At 38.5% G+C, this 14,815-nt stretch overlaps 1 protein-coding gene across 1 annotated transcript; it reads right to left on the bottom strand.

The window, feature by feature from the left end:
* Positions 1-348: 348 nt before the first annotated feature.
* On the bottom strand, positions 349-2,494 carry LOC104539290 (carbohydrate sulfotransferase 15-like; the record flags this gene model as incomplete). Its single annotated transcript, XM_010182770.1, has 2 exons — positions 1,444-2,494; positions 349-688 (listed from the first exon to the last, which is right to left on the bottom strand). Coding segments are annotated over exons 1-2 (928 nt in total), but the record flags the coding sequence as incomplete, so codon positions are not given.
* Positions 2,495-14,815: the final 12,321 nt, after the last annotated feature.

Raw genomic sequence — 14,815 nt, 5'->3', positions numbered from 1 at the left:
TAAATCTCCCATCACAACCTAATAGTTCCTCTCCCTGCTTTCACAAATAAACAGGGTTGGTTTCATCTAGTGTCTTTATTTTTTTTTCCTAGATTTTCCAAACCACTGCAAATAAACCAAATGAAATGTGCATCATCTTGAGAAGTTTAACCCAATGCACCATTAAACAAAAGCAGGCTGGAACCTACTGAGTTTCCATCATCTGGAGTTTTCAAAACTATCAACTTCAGTGGTTTCAAGGTAGGTCAATAGGGAGCAAATCTGTAAATATCACCACAAATATATACAAGAAATGTCAACATTTAATAGAGACAATGTGCCTGAGTACCAGAGGAAACGTTTACTCACCAAACCGTTTTCTTGTCCACCAGTGTGGCTCTTTGATTGCTGAGAACCGAACGTCGGGGTGCAGCCTGAGCCGGTCGTACAGGTCCGTCGTCCCGCACTTGGGCTGACCAATGATGTAGAAATGGGGGAGACAGCGCAGGCGGTAGTGTTTGTCCTTATAATGGTACAAGTGGTTCCAAAATACCTTCCTGAGGTAATCGAATATGGTCCGAAAGCGCTTTGAATACAGTGCATAGGAGTTTGTTGCATAAGGGTCGGTGGTTGTGTTTCCTCGGTACTCTTCATACCAACAAGGATTCTTGCTATTTGGAAGGAATTTATTAGGAATTACTGAAAACATCTGCAACATAAAGAACAACAATTTCAGTCAAGGCAGCAAAAAATTGACAGTTATACTTTTCTAACTTACCACAGTCAAAGAACACAATAGAAACATTATGTGGGCATTTTTAACCCTTATGGTTTTTAACTACAAAGTTGATCTAACTTATTTCTTCTGATGACATTGGAACCAAATCCTGTACAAATAGTTGGACTGGGAGAGGAGTACATTTGGAAATTATTTGATTTTAAGGCCAGAAAGGATCTCAATAATCCCCCAACTCCCCTGCAATCCCAAGAATTCCGTTTTCAAGTCAAACAAGTAATACTCAAATTGAAATAACCTCCAGTTTTTAACTCTGAAATACAAGGTTTGCAATGACCAGATTGTCAGGAAGGCACACTGGTAACTAGTTACTAGCAAGGCTCCTTTCTTATTTATCATTTAAGGTGACTGGCAAACCTAAGTCAGAATGATTTCGCATGAGTCAAGGTAAAAATTCATTGAGATTGTATAGCTATCGGAAGACTGAGTTTTTGTTTCAGGTGCCAAGACCATTTACATAACCCATCTATTTTGCCCTTGACTCAGAAGGACATGATCTACAACATCAACTTTTCAGGTGGTGTAAATCAGGAGACTCTAGGTAGTGTAAATCACTGTATGAACATCTGAGCAGTCACACTTTTTTAAATCTCATTAAAAGATGGACCCAAAAGTCTTGAAATAACCAAGTACACAGCAGTTTCAGACACACTTTAAGTCATACTTACATGTGGCTCTTGTTTCCTCAGCTCTTCTAAATCAGGGCGCTGTCTCGTTATAAACTCTATCTTTGAAGTAATAGTGTCAATAATTAATTTAATGCTTGGATAATCCTTTACATATGAAATATTCATTTTAGAAGGCTGGTAATGGTCTTTCATGTCACTAAGGCTTTCATTGTCCATTAAGCTGGGATTGCTAGTAAAAGCTCCGTAATGGAAGGGAGATGGTATTAACAACAGGCCATGTTTGGCTCCAGTCAGTACATAGGATGCCATCACTAGAGTCATTATAATCAGCCCAAATATTAAGCTGCATAGCTTCCCCTTCCTCAAGCAGAAAAATCCATTCCAGCTTTCGCCGTGATCAGTCCTTACTTCCAAAACTGCAAGCAACTTCATCTGCTTGCTGTCGGCGTACAAAGGGATCTTATTTCCCCCTCTGCAAACAGGACACTTCTGGTTATTATGGTTGGGTCCACGGCATCTGAAACACTGTCTGTGCAAGTCATTTGGTAATAAATGTATGCAACAGTTAATGCAATACCTCATATTACTACTGTTAAACTCCTGTACAAATGAGCCAAGCACAGCCATAAAAATGTTTCTGAAGCATATGAGTCATCTTCTGCAAGTCTGAAATTATTTAATTCCTTGAGTGATTCTACGCCTATTCAGCAATGCAGAAGGACAGGTTGAATGTGAAAGAGTTAAAAGCACTCAAGAAGTGGCGTATGTCATATAAAGAAAAAAAAAACCCAAACAGCAACCAGCACACAAAAATAGATGTGCTGTGGACTTTGGCTCAGCAAGAGAAATGTGGCAAAGTAAGAATGAGCTACACAACTGGCTCAAGTTTTTCCCATTGAACAAAATGAGAAGGAAGAAAAATGGTTATGTAGCATGAAAATATGCAAAAAATAAAAATAACTCATTGTCCAATAATTTACGCTGGAAAGGCAAATTTGGGTAGAAATTCCCAGGTACTCTTAAAACAAGCGGGTTCCAAACCAGACCGCTGCTACTGGAAGCTTCATCTTCCCAGAGATGGCTTCAAAGACTTGCACCGTAAAACCTAAAGAAACAAAAGCATATATGTTTATATACCTAGATAGATATACACACAGAACAGCAGACATAATATCTACATTCACCTTCCTTCAAAGCTATAGCGAACTATGATCTACCATGAGTAATTTCACGATTCTATTTGAAAGATGTCTTCTATTTGCCAAGTGCATTAATTACAGCACTCACGGTATTAAACCCAGGAAACGTTTGGCTTCAAGTTCACAGTGAGCTGCCCTTTCTTTTCAATCACCCATCCGCTCACACCAACAGACCGTTGCTACACCAGATAACACCACACAACTGCCCTCAGCTGCTCACTAACCCATCGGACAGATCTTCTTCTGCCCTTTAAATATGGAGGCATTTCTGGACAGTGTCCAGTAACACCAGTTTAAATATTTACACTCAATCTGTACACCATGACTGCTTACAGGCAAAAAGTGAGCAGAGCTGTTTAAAAGTATTCATGTCAAGGTTTGGTCTTGGTTTGAGGCCATCCGTGCTTGGCTTTCCAGGCAGCATTCAGAGCAGAGACACTTAAAGTCACAAACAAGTCGTCAGCTTAAGGATGGTCTTAATTAAAGTATATTTATGCATAGTTCCTCTAGAATTTCTGTTTTCATTTAAGGTCCCTCTGAATTGATGTTCATTTTTTAAGGTCAAAAACAACCTTATTTTGAGAAGCCAGAGTATTAAGTACAAAAGTTCACAGATAATATACCTTCTTCTACAATATTTTTATTTTCTAGAAATATTTTTCAAGGTGAAATGAAGACAGGAAATATTTTAAAACAATCTTGAGAAAAGTCAGAAGTATTTCTCATTACTTTGTCAGAGGCTCCCTCCTCTGTACCCACAGTAGTTGCTGCTTCTCTATTAAAAAAAAAAAATCCATCTTTTCTTTTAAGGCTCAGAAATGCTTTTCCTCTGAATTGTTTCCAAACATCTTTCCTTCTTCCCCATTGTCCAGTGCTCTTTTTTCCATCGCAGAACCATTTAATTTAACTCATCCTTATGCACACCTCTGTCTCCAGCAGAAGTCTTCCTGTCTGACTTTGTCCCTACGCATTTCTGAAGAGCACATTTGTGTAATATCCAAGACGCCAATAAGGACAATAATTTCTTATGTTGATACAATGGATACACAAAGGGTCCTTTGACTACTCCTACAACACACCAAATCATTGAAGTGTAATTGTTACTAATTAAAAGACCCAGAATTTGGCTATTTTGCCTTTAGCTCTTTCAATACTTTTGTTGTTCTTAAGAAATGTTGCTATAATTCTATATAATAACTCCTGGTTCATTCCTACAAAAGTGTCCAGATCAAATGGGGCAGTCACTTCAGATCCTGCATTAATTATCATTCTTCTAGCTGCATTTTTGTATGAGACAAATTGCTTTTGTAAAATCATTTGTGTGTTTCTCCTACCTAACGCTGTCACGTACTGGAGGATTCCTGCAATCAGACCAAGCAGGCTGTGTCTCAAGGACTCAAGAATAATTACTTAGATAAACACCAAACAAAAGTATTTGCAAAATACCTTCCTACAAAAAAAAAAAAAAAGTTCATTTCCTTAATGAGTTTATTCTACAAGTCAGATGAGGCAGACAGAAATCATAGCATAATCATTACTGACTATATTTAAACCAAAGGGAAAAACAGTGTAAGACTTCTCAAAGAAACCAGAAGTCTTAAAAACTTCTCTAAAGAAATGAACCTGTGACGATTTTGACAGGAGTTTGAATGACTAGAGAGACTAAATCAGATTCAGACGTGTAATATTAAACCCAGAAAGTTTTTGGTTTTTTTATACATAAAGTATTCCCTCCTCAAATGAATGTCCAAAACAAAATGAGAAGCTACAGAAAGGAGCCAAGATTTAAAGCAGAAAGAGCCTAAATATTGTCCAAACACCACCAACGGTCCCAGTGGCTGGAGAGAAGGAGAAAGAGAGGTCCTGACAAGAAGGGAAAAGTTTCCACTTTACAAGTCAGCATTTTGGGCAGCAGTAAGACACCAGAGCAAAGATTTTCAGAGGAAGAAAAGGAGGCAGGAGACTGAAGTACCATCAGGGCAGATTCGGACATCATCCAGAGGTAATACAGGAAATCATGAAAACAGAGGTAGTTCCAAAAAAAAGAGAGGATGGAGATGAGGGCCCTCATAAGAAAAGATAAGAAAAAGGAGGTGAAAAAAGCACCTCTTAAAAAAGATGCACAAAGAAGAGACAACAGGTTACAGTGATAGCTATAAAAGATCTGGCAAACAGAAGGCATCCTACAGCATCACTTCAATTAAATTTATCATACGGTACACGTTTGGTTTCGTGTAGTTCTTCCACCCTGAACTCTTTCATTTTGACTCCCAGTATCTCAATATTCTCCCAGACCTGTGCTCCCCAGCTCACTGCTGTTATTTGCAGAGGGATCAGTTACTATGCACTCTCTATTTAGGAAAAAAAAAAAAAAATCCCATTTATTTTTCACTCTTTTTCTAATGGGGACCTGAAACTTGCTTAGTGATGCTGATTGAACAGATTTATCTTAAAGAATCAATTCAAGACTTGCTTATTGTCATTAATTCTCAAAGTTTTAAAAAGAGCCATCAGAGATACATTAATGAATACAGAGTGCAGGATCTTAGAAAAACCACATAAGCTTCTCTGTCCTATTTTATGTCCATTTGTGTGTTAATAAAATGGACTGAAATTTATTGAACCCTTCCCAGGTTCAGATGCTTCTTATGAGAATCCATTACAAACACTACAAACTGAAGGAAAAACCATGTTAACTACATCTTTAACAGCTGACAAAAATGTTTTATCAGGAAGCTGATACAAGGGAAAAGGATAAAGAAATACGCTAAGCTACAGAAAAACTGAGATCTTAATCACGCCAGTCATGAGGGAAAATTTAAAGTTCCACCAGCAACCATAACTGCCAACTTATGCATACGCACTACAACAGGCTGCTTAATTAGATGATCAGTTTGACGACCTACCACAGGGAAATATGACATATTACTCATAGAATACTAATAGAATAAAAATGTTGATTTTTTTTTAAATAACTGCTTGTTGTAGACATACCACTGTACGTGATTTTCCACTGTTATGTTCACGCAACAAATAAACCCCAACTGTAATAAACACATAAAAGTCAGGGTATAATTCCCTACTGCCACCCCCTGCTCATTACCAATAAGTTTTTAATACAAGTTCATTCCCCAGCCTTTCACTGTGCAATGAAGGATGCTCACCAAAAGGACCACATCTTTCCCCAGCAGCCCTCGTTTTCCTCATTTACTCCATGAAATCAAGACATCTACAGTATCTTGTTTGTTTGTTTCTTCCATTCAACATTTCCAGCAGTCAAAACCACAGATATCCTTCACGTTTTTTTGTATTTCAATACTGAAAGCAGAAGGATGTGAGTTGAAGGCAGAAGAAAGTTTACGAGATTTGATTTGGTAATAAGCCATTTATGTCTTTTTATATTTTAGTTGCAAAACTGCTGTCGGTTCCCTGGCAGAATATTACTCTCTTTACACAACAAGCAGTGTCTTTGTATATTGCTGAATAATGTAGCATGTAATTTCCTCTTGTTGAAGTGAACGGTGAATTATTTATGATCGTGTCTATACGGTATTTGCCTGTCGTACATAAATGTATAGCAGTTCTAACCACAAAGCAGAAATCAACATAACCCTTTTCAAGCTCCTGGGCCAAAAGTGGTCCTCCTCATAAAAATGAAGATCTTTGGGAATTTCCTAAGTAGGGAACATGGATATGAGAGATGACACACAGTGGAATGGGGGGAAAAAAACCTGGTATCTTAGATTTCAATATACTCCCACTGAAACCAAGGTAATCCACACCACTGTTTCCAATTGAAGCAGACTGAATCTAAAAAATATATTTATGTGCAACAGAGAACTTAATAGCAAACAGGTGAGACCTTTCCTTTGCTAGCTTCCCTGTGCAATTCCTTTATTATAAAAAGCTGAAATGTTTGGGTGTACAGGGTGCAGAAGAGAAGGCTGGCACGTAATGCTTGCAGGTACCACAAAAACAAATGTAAGGCAGAGCAGCCTGCTAGAGCCTTACAATAAAATACTGAAAATGCCGTATCCACTATGTCCTACTCATTGCCATATGGGAAGCTGAAAAAGAGAAATTCCACCAAAAATAAAACAAGCAAGTTTTTTTCATCATTCACACATTTTTGTTCACTGTATAGCAAATATCTGAAATTCTGTTTCATTTCTATTAACTCAACATTTCATAAAATTCCTCCTCTTTCTCTTAAAAGGTTGTAATGGAAGACCGTAATCAAAATAGCTATAAAAAGAAATTACTTTCATATGCTCAGCCATATAACTAAAATTTTCCTGCTCTATGAGTAAGATAAAACAGATGGAAGAGATTTTACATCCACACACATCTTCTGGACACATAAGTGTATGACCTATTTTTAAGGTCATCAGCCTTAATATTGAATGTGGGCTGGTTTTTTATTCATAATTCCTTAAAATCAAGATAAAACAAACTTTTGCTACTACTCTTAAGGCTATATTTTATACTCGCCTTGTTACTTTTAATCATATTCAGCTTTTCCTCCTACCACATGAAAGAGTGGCATGCTGCTAACCTATTATAAACACACTTTGAGTACACCAGTAACACATTTCTCAGCTTGATGTATGACTGTGTCTCTGCTTGATGTCAATGGAGCTACAGCACTTAGTTTCCTCTCTTCTCACAATATAATTGAAATGTGCAACTCATTGAGGCTAAAAGTATGAATGTATTTGAAAGACGTGGGACAATTAATGGAGAATAATCATTAATGGAGAATAACCATCTATCAATGGTTGCTGTCCTCAATTCCCAGAAGCTAGAAAGGGATGGGGATTGGGGAACTGAATTACTGAATGGTTTGGGCTGGAAGGGACCTTAAAGAAATCTCTTAATACCTGTTCTTACACTTTTCCACTGAGGTCCTATTACTGGTCATGGACAGAGGCAGGAGAGAGGGACAGAGACATCTGAGCCAGTTGAAGATTTGAGCTGAGACTGTCCTGTTGGGCAGGTCGCAGCCTAAAATATGGATGTCTAAGGTGAGTTAGAAAATAACCCACCAGCCCTGAGGTTAGACGGGTGCCCCACAGCTGCAACAACCATGCACAGGCTCTGCAGTCTCATAAAACACATTTTCTTCCTGTCCATTTTCCTATTGCCACTCACGTCAGGCATCACATCAAGGATTTGTATGTTGATGTGCCTATTAAAACTGAGAAAAATGGGGTGCTTTTCCCAAGGAATCTTACTACTTCTCAGCAAAAGTAAAAAAATTAGAAGTATAAATATGTGGAAACACAAGAGCACTTCATGTTCTTGCTCTGCTGCTTCCTTGTTATGGTAAGACCTTCAACTGCTGTGATGTCTGCAATTTCTTCACGTGATATGAAGCAGTTGCACCACGAGAAGACACTTCAGCTGAAGCAGCACCCAAAGTGGACATCTGGAACATGCCCTCACTCCCCTTTTTTTGAAATGAAAGCTACAGATGCTATACAAATAAGAACATTTAGCAAAAAGAAAGAAAAAATAAAGATTAGGCAAAAGAGAATACTGCTGGATCTCATCTGGTCAGTAACTTCTGAAGGAGCACACGGCTCCTAATTTAATGTCTAGTGCCACCCTTTGAATTTCAGCTACGTTGTTTTATCCATAGTCTACTTATTGTTTTCCTTTATCTGGATAAATATTTTCGCTGCCTAAGTGCCTTCCCTGTCAAATCAGGAAGATTTGTTTAATCCACGGTCTCAGTCAGTGCTGCTAATGCTTTTTGAAATCTCAGAGCAAAGCTGAGAGCAAATCCCACACCCTCCACGAACACTCCAGAAACAAGCTTCCCTTTGGTAGTATTTCACTCTCAAGAGGTCCTGCAAAGCCAGGGCTGTCATTAGTCACTAAAAGATGTGGGTCTCTATGCAAAACACTGCCCACAATCATACCATGAGAAATTTTCTATGACTCACATGAAGAAAGGAGAAGAGGAGACTGAAGGGTGACCTCATTCATGGTTATAAATTTGTAAAGGGCGAGTGTCAGGAGGAAGGAGCCAGGCTCTGCTCTGGGATGGCCAATGGCAGGACAAGGGGCAATGGTCCCAAGCTGGAGCACAGGAGGTTCAAGCTGAACATGAGGACAAACTTTGTGAGTGTGAGGGTTATGGAGCATGGCCCAGGCTGCCCAGAGAGGTTGTGGAGTCTCCTTGTGTGGAGACACCCAAAGCCCTGGCCGTGTTCCTGTGTGACTGCTCTGGTGATCCTGCTCTGGCAGGGGTTGCACTGGGGGAGCTTTCGAGGTCACTTCCCACTCCTCATATTCTGTGAAAAGGATGGAAACATGAAAGGGCAGAGTGAGGCTGGTAGAGTAAAACTCTTATTAAAAAAAAATAAAAGTAATAATAATAATAATGATTATTATGATGTTATATTCAGCTCAACAATGTAATTCCTCTTCCATTCCCACATTGCCCATCACAACATGGCCCACGGCAGCAAGGACTGACTTCCTCCCTGTTCAACAGCAATTCAAGGTACATTTATGATCTCTGGACACCAAAAACCTGCAAAACTTTACCATTATGGGTACTTTTTAGGCATCAAGCTTACTGGAAATTATACAAACTGAACCAGACTATGGGCTACATGGTCTCTGCAGAACAAGCCAAGGTATTTGTTCAAGTGTAGTGAAGTATTTGTACGGCATGAGGAAGTTCATCCTGTTAGTGGGCACGTTGTACCGTTTCAATAAATAAACAGTACAAGTCATAAAAACCTAACCAAAGGGGAAAAAAAGAGGTCAGGAAAGGAGAAGAATAATCATAGGTTTTCTCTATTCTGCTTATTGCACACATTTGGCTCCTCAAGTTAGCATTTCTGGAAATAAACTTTGCCTGAACTCACATCTATTTACACCACAGAGCAATCAACAAGCTGCCAAAAAAGAAGAGATGTCAATAACATGCGAATCATGAATCTCTGACCTCTGCAGGCTCCTTGCAAATGGGGAAAAAAAAAAAGGAAAAATGAAAAAAAAAGGAAAAAAGAAAAAAAAGAGAAAAAAACCAAAAAGCAATTGCAGTGGTTTAGAAAAGCCGCAGGACTCATTACAAAGCTCAGCAACCTCCTGCAGGCTGACGTTATGTAAAGCTCCTCTGTTTGCTCAAAAACCCTAATTTTTATAAAAAAAATCAATAAATCCGACTCCCAAGAAATTATATAAACCCACCACTAACATTTTCTTAAGACAAACACTTGAAAAAGAGTTACATTTCAAAAGCTAGAATATGTGGTCATAACCCATGATTATGCATTCAACCTGTTGAACAACTGCAGAACACAGTTTGAAATATTACTTCAAAAATCCAATTCTGAAGCCTTGTAAAGCCAAAGAAAACCTCCTGAATCACCACCGAATCAGCAATCCTGCCCAAATAACAACTGTGGCTTATTCCATAGCCCAGCTGGTTTCTTTCTCAAGATCTAATCCAAACACGCTCTGCTCCTTCCCCATCTCTATTCTTCCAAAGAAAATGTGGGAATGGAACAAATGACACCCTGCATTTGCAAAAAAAATCAGCAAACTCCCCTGAAGTCAGTGCAACGGTAGTCGTTCCAATCAAATAAGGACCCACACCTATTATTTGTGCCGCAGTGCTCAGGAAATAGTTACTGAGCTTGAATCACCACTCAATTAGGGCATAAACACCGCCCGAATAAACAGATTATTAATTTAATTTAAACTACTTTTCAGCAGAAAAATACCTCTAAAAATTCTTATGACTTCTGTGTTGGTTTTCTTTGTGTTTCACCTGATTTAAGTCACTCTAGAATCGGATCCATGTTTTATTTTTGTGTTATTTTGCAGAGTAAAAAAGTCCAGACAGGAAAATAAAACAGAGCCATAGCCAACCAACCTCTGGTCTACCTACTGATAAACTCCAAACTACGTTAAGGTCTTCCATAGATCTAAACTACACCTAACGCTTGGATCTAAACTAGCATACAGGTTTAGAAGATAACGGACTGGTTCCTCCACATTTAAGGCAGGGATGATATCTCGCCAACCATTCCTCCGCAGTGACAGCAGCCTCAGATCCACACAAGGTCATTTTCCAAAAGTTATTCCCATCCAAGCTTTATGCTGAAGGTTTAAGAGAGATGAAGTGAAACGCAGGGATTTGGGGTATCAGCGCTGTAATAATTTCTCCAGGAAAAAAAATAAGTCCAAATGCCCTTGGAGGAAAAAGCACCACCCAAACAGTGACATCAAGTGTCCCAAACACCATGAACCCATCACCTTGCATCAGGGTAGAGTTCCCACCAATGTATTTATGTCCTCCTTCTTTAGGAAAAAATGGAGTAAAGTTTTGTTCTCATGCATTAGTAAGGATGCTCAGAGCAGAATTTTGCCTACGGTACCCACCGGCTCCTCAACTCCTGATCAAAACTTGCTGCCTGTGACGGGCGACGTCTCCAGCAATTCATCTTTTCACTTCCCTTCGTTCCTATTCATCTCACATCGCGTCTCGCTACAGAAACACTGACAGATTTACACTGAGTATGGAAAAAAATTGCACACTGTAGAAAAACTTTGTCTTTACATAAATTACTCCAACGCATGTCTTCTCACAGAAAAGCCATTTTAAGCCAGTTTCAGAGATCATTATGCATGGTTGAAGTTCAGAATTTTTTTTTTCTTTAATTTTCATAATAACTATGAGCAACCTCCCAATAGATCCTACTACACAGTCCTTGAGGTCATCCCATGGAAACAGAGATAAACCGACGCATCGGTTCTGTGGGGCTCACAGATTCCTCTCCCAGAAATCAGAAACCAGATTAAAAAATTCTGGTATTCAGAATGTAACCAGAAATCACATCTATTTAACAAAAAAAAACCAAAACCAAAAACATCCTCAAAGTAGTCCCTCATTAAAATGATCAAATCAATAAGAGACAGAACAGGCATAAAATACTGATGGTAATGGGAGTTAACTTTTACCCCTTGCTAAGCAAAAGCGCATTTTATTAAATCTCCAGAAAGACACTCAATGTCAAAATAAGATAAAGATAGACATAGAAGGCTAAATAATTTATTCATTGATTTAATATCAGTGAGAATTCTTCAGGTTGGATTTGCCATATTTCTTTTCTTCTGTTATGTTGCAAAAGGAAAATAACCAGAGAGCTCACAGTGACGGTAAAGGGATCACCTGAAATACAAATTTAGCAGCAGAGAGTGGATGTGATAAGGCTGCTCCTGCCACACATGTTTTTATTACATTTTTAATAAGATCAAACAGCTGCTGAAGTTTCATTCCCAGCACAGGATATGATATTGCTTTACAATAATAGAAATTCTTACCTCCGTGCTCTTTCAAGGAATAAATCACGCTATCAGCCCACAAACCAGCCAAATTCCTGGTGTAAGTCCTAATGCAAGAGGGAAAGATGAAGCACGAAGGCTGAATCTGTTATGAAGCTCTCCCACTCCAGATATTTTTATCAAACAAATTCAGGGGGTTTGGGGGTTGGCAGGTGGGAAAAAATATCATCTCTAAATACAGCTCCCCCACACCCTGCAGGCAGCCTGTAAATAAATAAGTACTTATTTTCAGAAAATGATCTGGTATTGACAGAGTTCACTTATCAAATGCAGGCTATTTTTTGTTATACGTTTCTTTCTGACAGCTGCCCATCCTGCTTTATTTTCAGGCTTCCAAGTCTGCTTCAGGACATGGTTTAGTGGCCATGGTGGGGTTGGGTTGATGGTTGGACTTGATGATCTTAGAGGTCTTTTCCAACCTTAATGATTCTGTGATTCATTGTTTGAGTCTCTGGACAGATATTGCTGGATTTTACTTCAATAGCTCTTCTGGAGCCACTTGCTCAACAGATATAAGGGTTTTCCCTTCATGCATCTTAGGCACCTGCCATCCACACATCTAAGGTTAGGCGAGATGAACACCAAAGCCTCATTGTGCTAAAGAAAAACTAAATATTCATGTTCAGAGCACCAGCTGACTCTTATTTGAGAAGGGATGGCGGACCACAGTAGAATTTGCAGGAAGAGATCTCTCAGCGCTTGAACAGTTATTTTAAGCACAGGTCTTTGTCTCTTGCATCGATTACTGGTCCAGAACCAGCATGTGGGAGAAAAATGTTCCGAGAGTATTTCCAACAGCCCTGCCAAGCATTTCCAGCCCCGGCATGCTGCAAAATAGTGGGCATTCACAGTTGTGTTGCTCTGATTACCATCTTGTTCTTTTTACACATTTGATTTTCCTTGATTTTAGCAGCTGCTACCTCAAGTCGATTTAAAGTGAGAAATGTATTCTTGTCACCATCTGAAATCTAATACTTCTGGCACTTTGCAAATGGTATACAGTAAAAATTGCTAAATCTTGTGGGTTGTGAGAGATCAGCTGCTAATTTAAGGCTTCTTTTGAGGGATGAATAGCATTATATGGAATAAATAGAATATGCATACCAGAAAGCCTTCGGTGCCTGTTTATCTTGTGGTGTGGTAAGATGTTTTTCCATGCAATAATGCAACCAAATGGTATCTACTAGAATTCATTGGATACACCTTCACGCTTCATAAATCAGCAGTCTTTCTGAAGGGGATCGAATACTTAGCATTGCCTTAAACACAATATTGTTGTGACAATTCTAGAGCAAAGTATATGCTAACAGCTGCTCATTTGATTTTCAGTGACTGAGAAGGGATTTTCCTCCACCTCCAAACTGAATTTTCTCCATAAACTTCACTATCTCAACACAGTCATCTGATTTTTTTTCTGTTGTTGTGACTCATATATGCTCGCTCGTCCATGAGACATACATTAAAATGGATGGAAAAACATAACTCATCTGTCCATAAGTACCGTGTAAGTACTTTTTCATGAATAGGGCATTTCATCTTTCATCTGGTGCTGAGTGGCTGAAAGGAAACATACACAGCTGCGTCCTGAAAAGACAAACTCTGTATTAGAGTCTGTCATTAAACTTTCTTGTAAACTCAAACAAAAATTAGTCAACAAAACCTATTCATTGGTGCCAAAACACAACTGGGGCTTTGTTTCAGTACTTTAAAAAAAAATAGAACAACAAACACCTGTGTTCCAAGCTTAGCAGTAACTTTCATAAACGTTCAACCACTTCAATTCACAGCAGGTAGATGTCAGCCCATTAAAGCGCCCTGAAACCGCACACTTGTTCCAAAGTGAAGCGGATTCAGAGTTCAAAGTTCAAGTGGGGAACCCAAAGAGGTCTCTGTGTTCTCAAGAAATTGCTCATTAGTTATCTCTAATAAGAGTAACACAGTGTCAGCAGGTTAAGATTCCTGCAGGTAACTTCTGGCTACAGCTAATAAAGCAAAACCTTTCTGATATAATACATTATATTGCTTTCAGCACCTTAGGAAAAGGTTTGTTCTGTGTAAGTCAAACAACATTTACTTCTAAAGTCTCCTATTTCTGTTCAGAAGTGTTTCTCAAAGGCTTAGGCTCCATCACTCATCCATATTGAGCTCTTTAACTACACAGAAGTGCAATAAATTTTTACTAACCACCTTACAAGATACCATCATTCTGAAGACCATTCTGCATGGCTATATCCTGTTTTCTGGTGCTGACAACATAGATCTTTATAGGCACAGCACATACTTGATGTGGAACTTCATGCCATTTGATAATGGATTAAGCACTCAATGTCCTCTCTCATATCTTTAAATCATCACAGGTGAAGAACACCACCTCTATCACCAACTTCAGAAACTCAAGTATCTTCATTAACTGATTTCCACTATTACAATAAAGAGAAGGTGTTTCAGTTTTTCACCAGCGTCCCAAAAAAAACCCCACAGTTTTCAATATAATTTTCATAACACGGTAAACTCTACCTCAATAATCTTGCAACTGTATGAAGACCCCAGTTTACAAAAGAAAAAAGAGAAAAATGGAAAAAGAAAAAAGAAAAAAGAAGAAAAAAGTGGAAAAAACGGAAAAAAAGAAAAAAGGGAAAAAGAAAAAAGAAAAAAGGAAAACAGAGAAAAGAAGAAAGAGGAAAAAGAAAAAGGAAAAGAGGTGAAAAAGAAAGAAAGGGAAAGCAGAAAGGAAAAGAGGTGAAAAAAGAAAAAAGGGAAAAGAAGGAAAAGAAGAAATAAGGGAAAAAGAAAAAGGAAAAAGAAAAAAGACAAAAGAAGAAAAAGGAAAAAGGGGAGAGGAAAAA

This window comes from Mesitornis unicolor, unplaced genomic scaffold, assembly GCF_000695765.1.
Source record: "Mesitornis unicolor isolate BGI_N332 unplaced genomic scaffold, ASM69576v1 scaffold10664, whole genome shotgun sequence".
In the NCBI taxonomy this organism is placed as follows: Eukaryota; Metazoa; Chordata; class Aves; order Mesitornithiformes; family Mesitornithidae; genus Mesitornis; species Mesitornis unicolor.
This window is presented reverse-complemented; position numbering and strand designations above follow the sequence as displayed.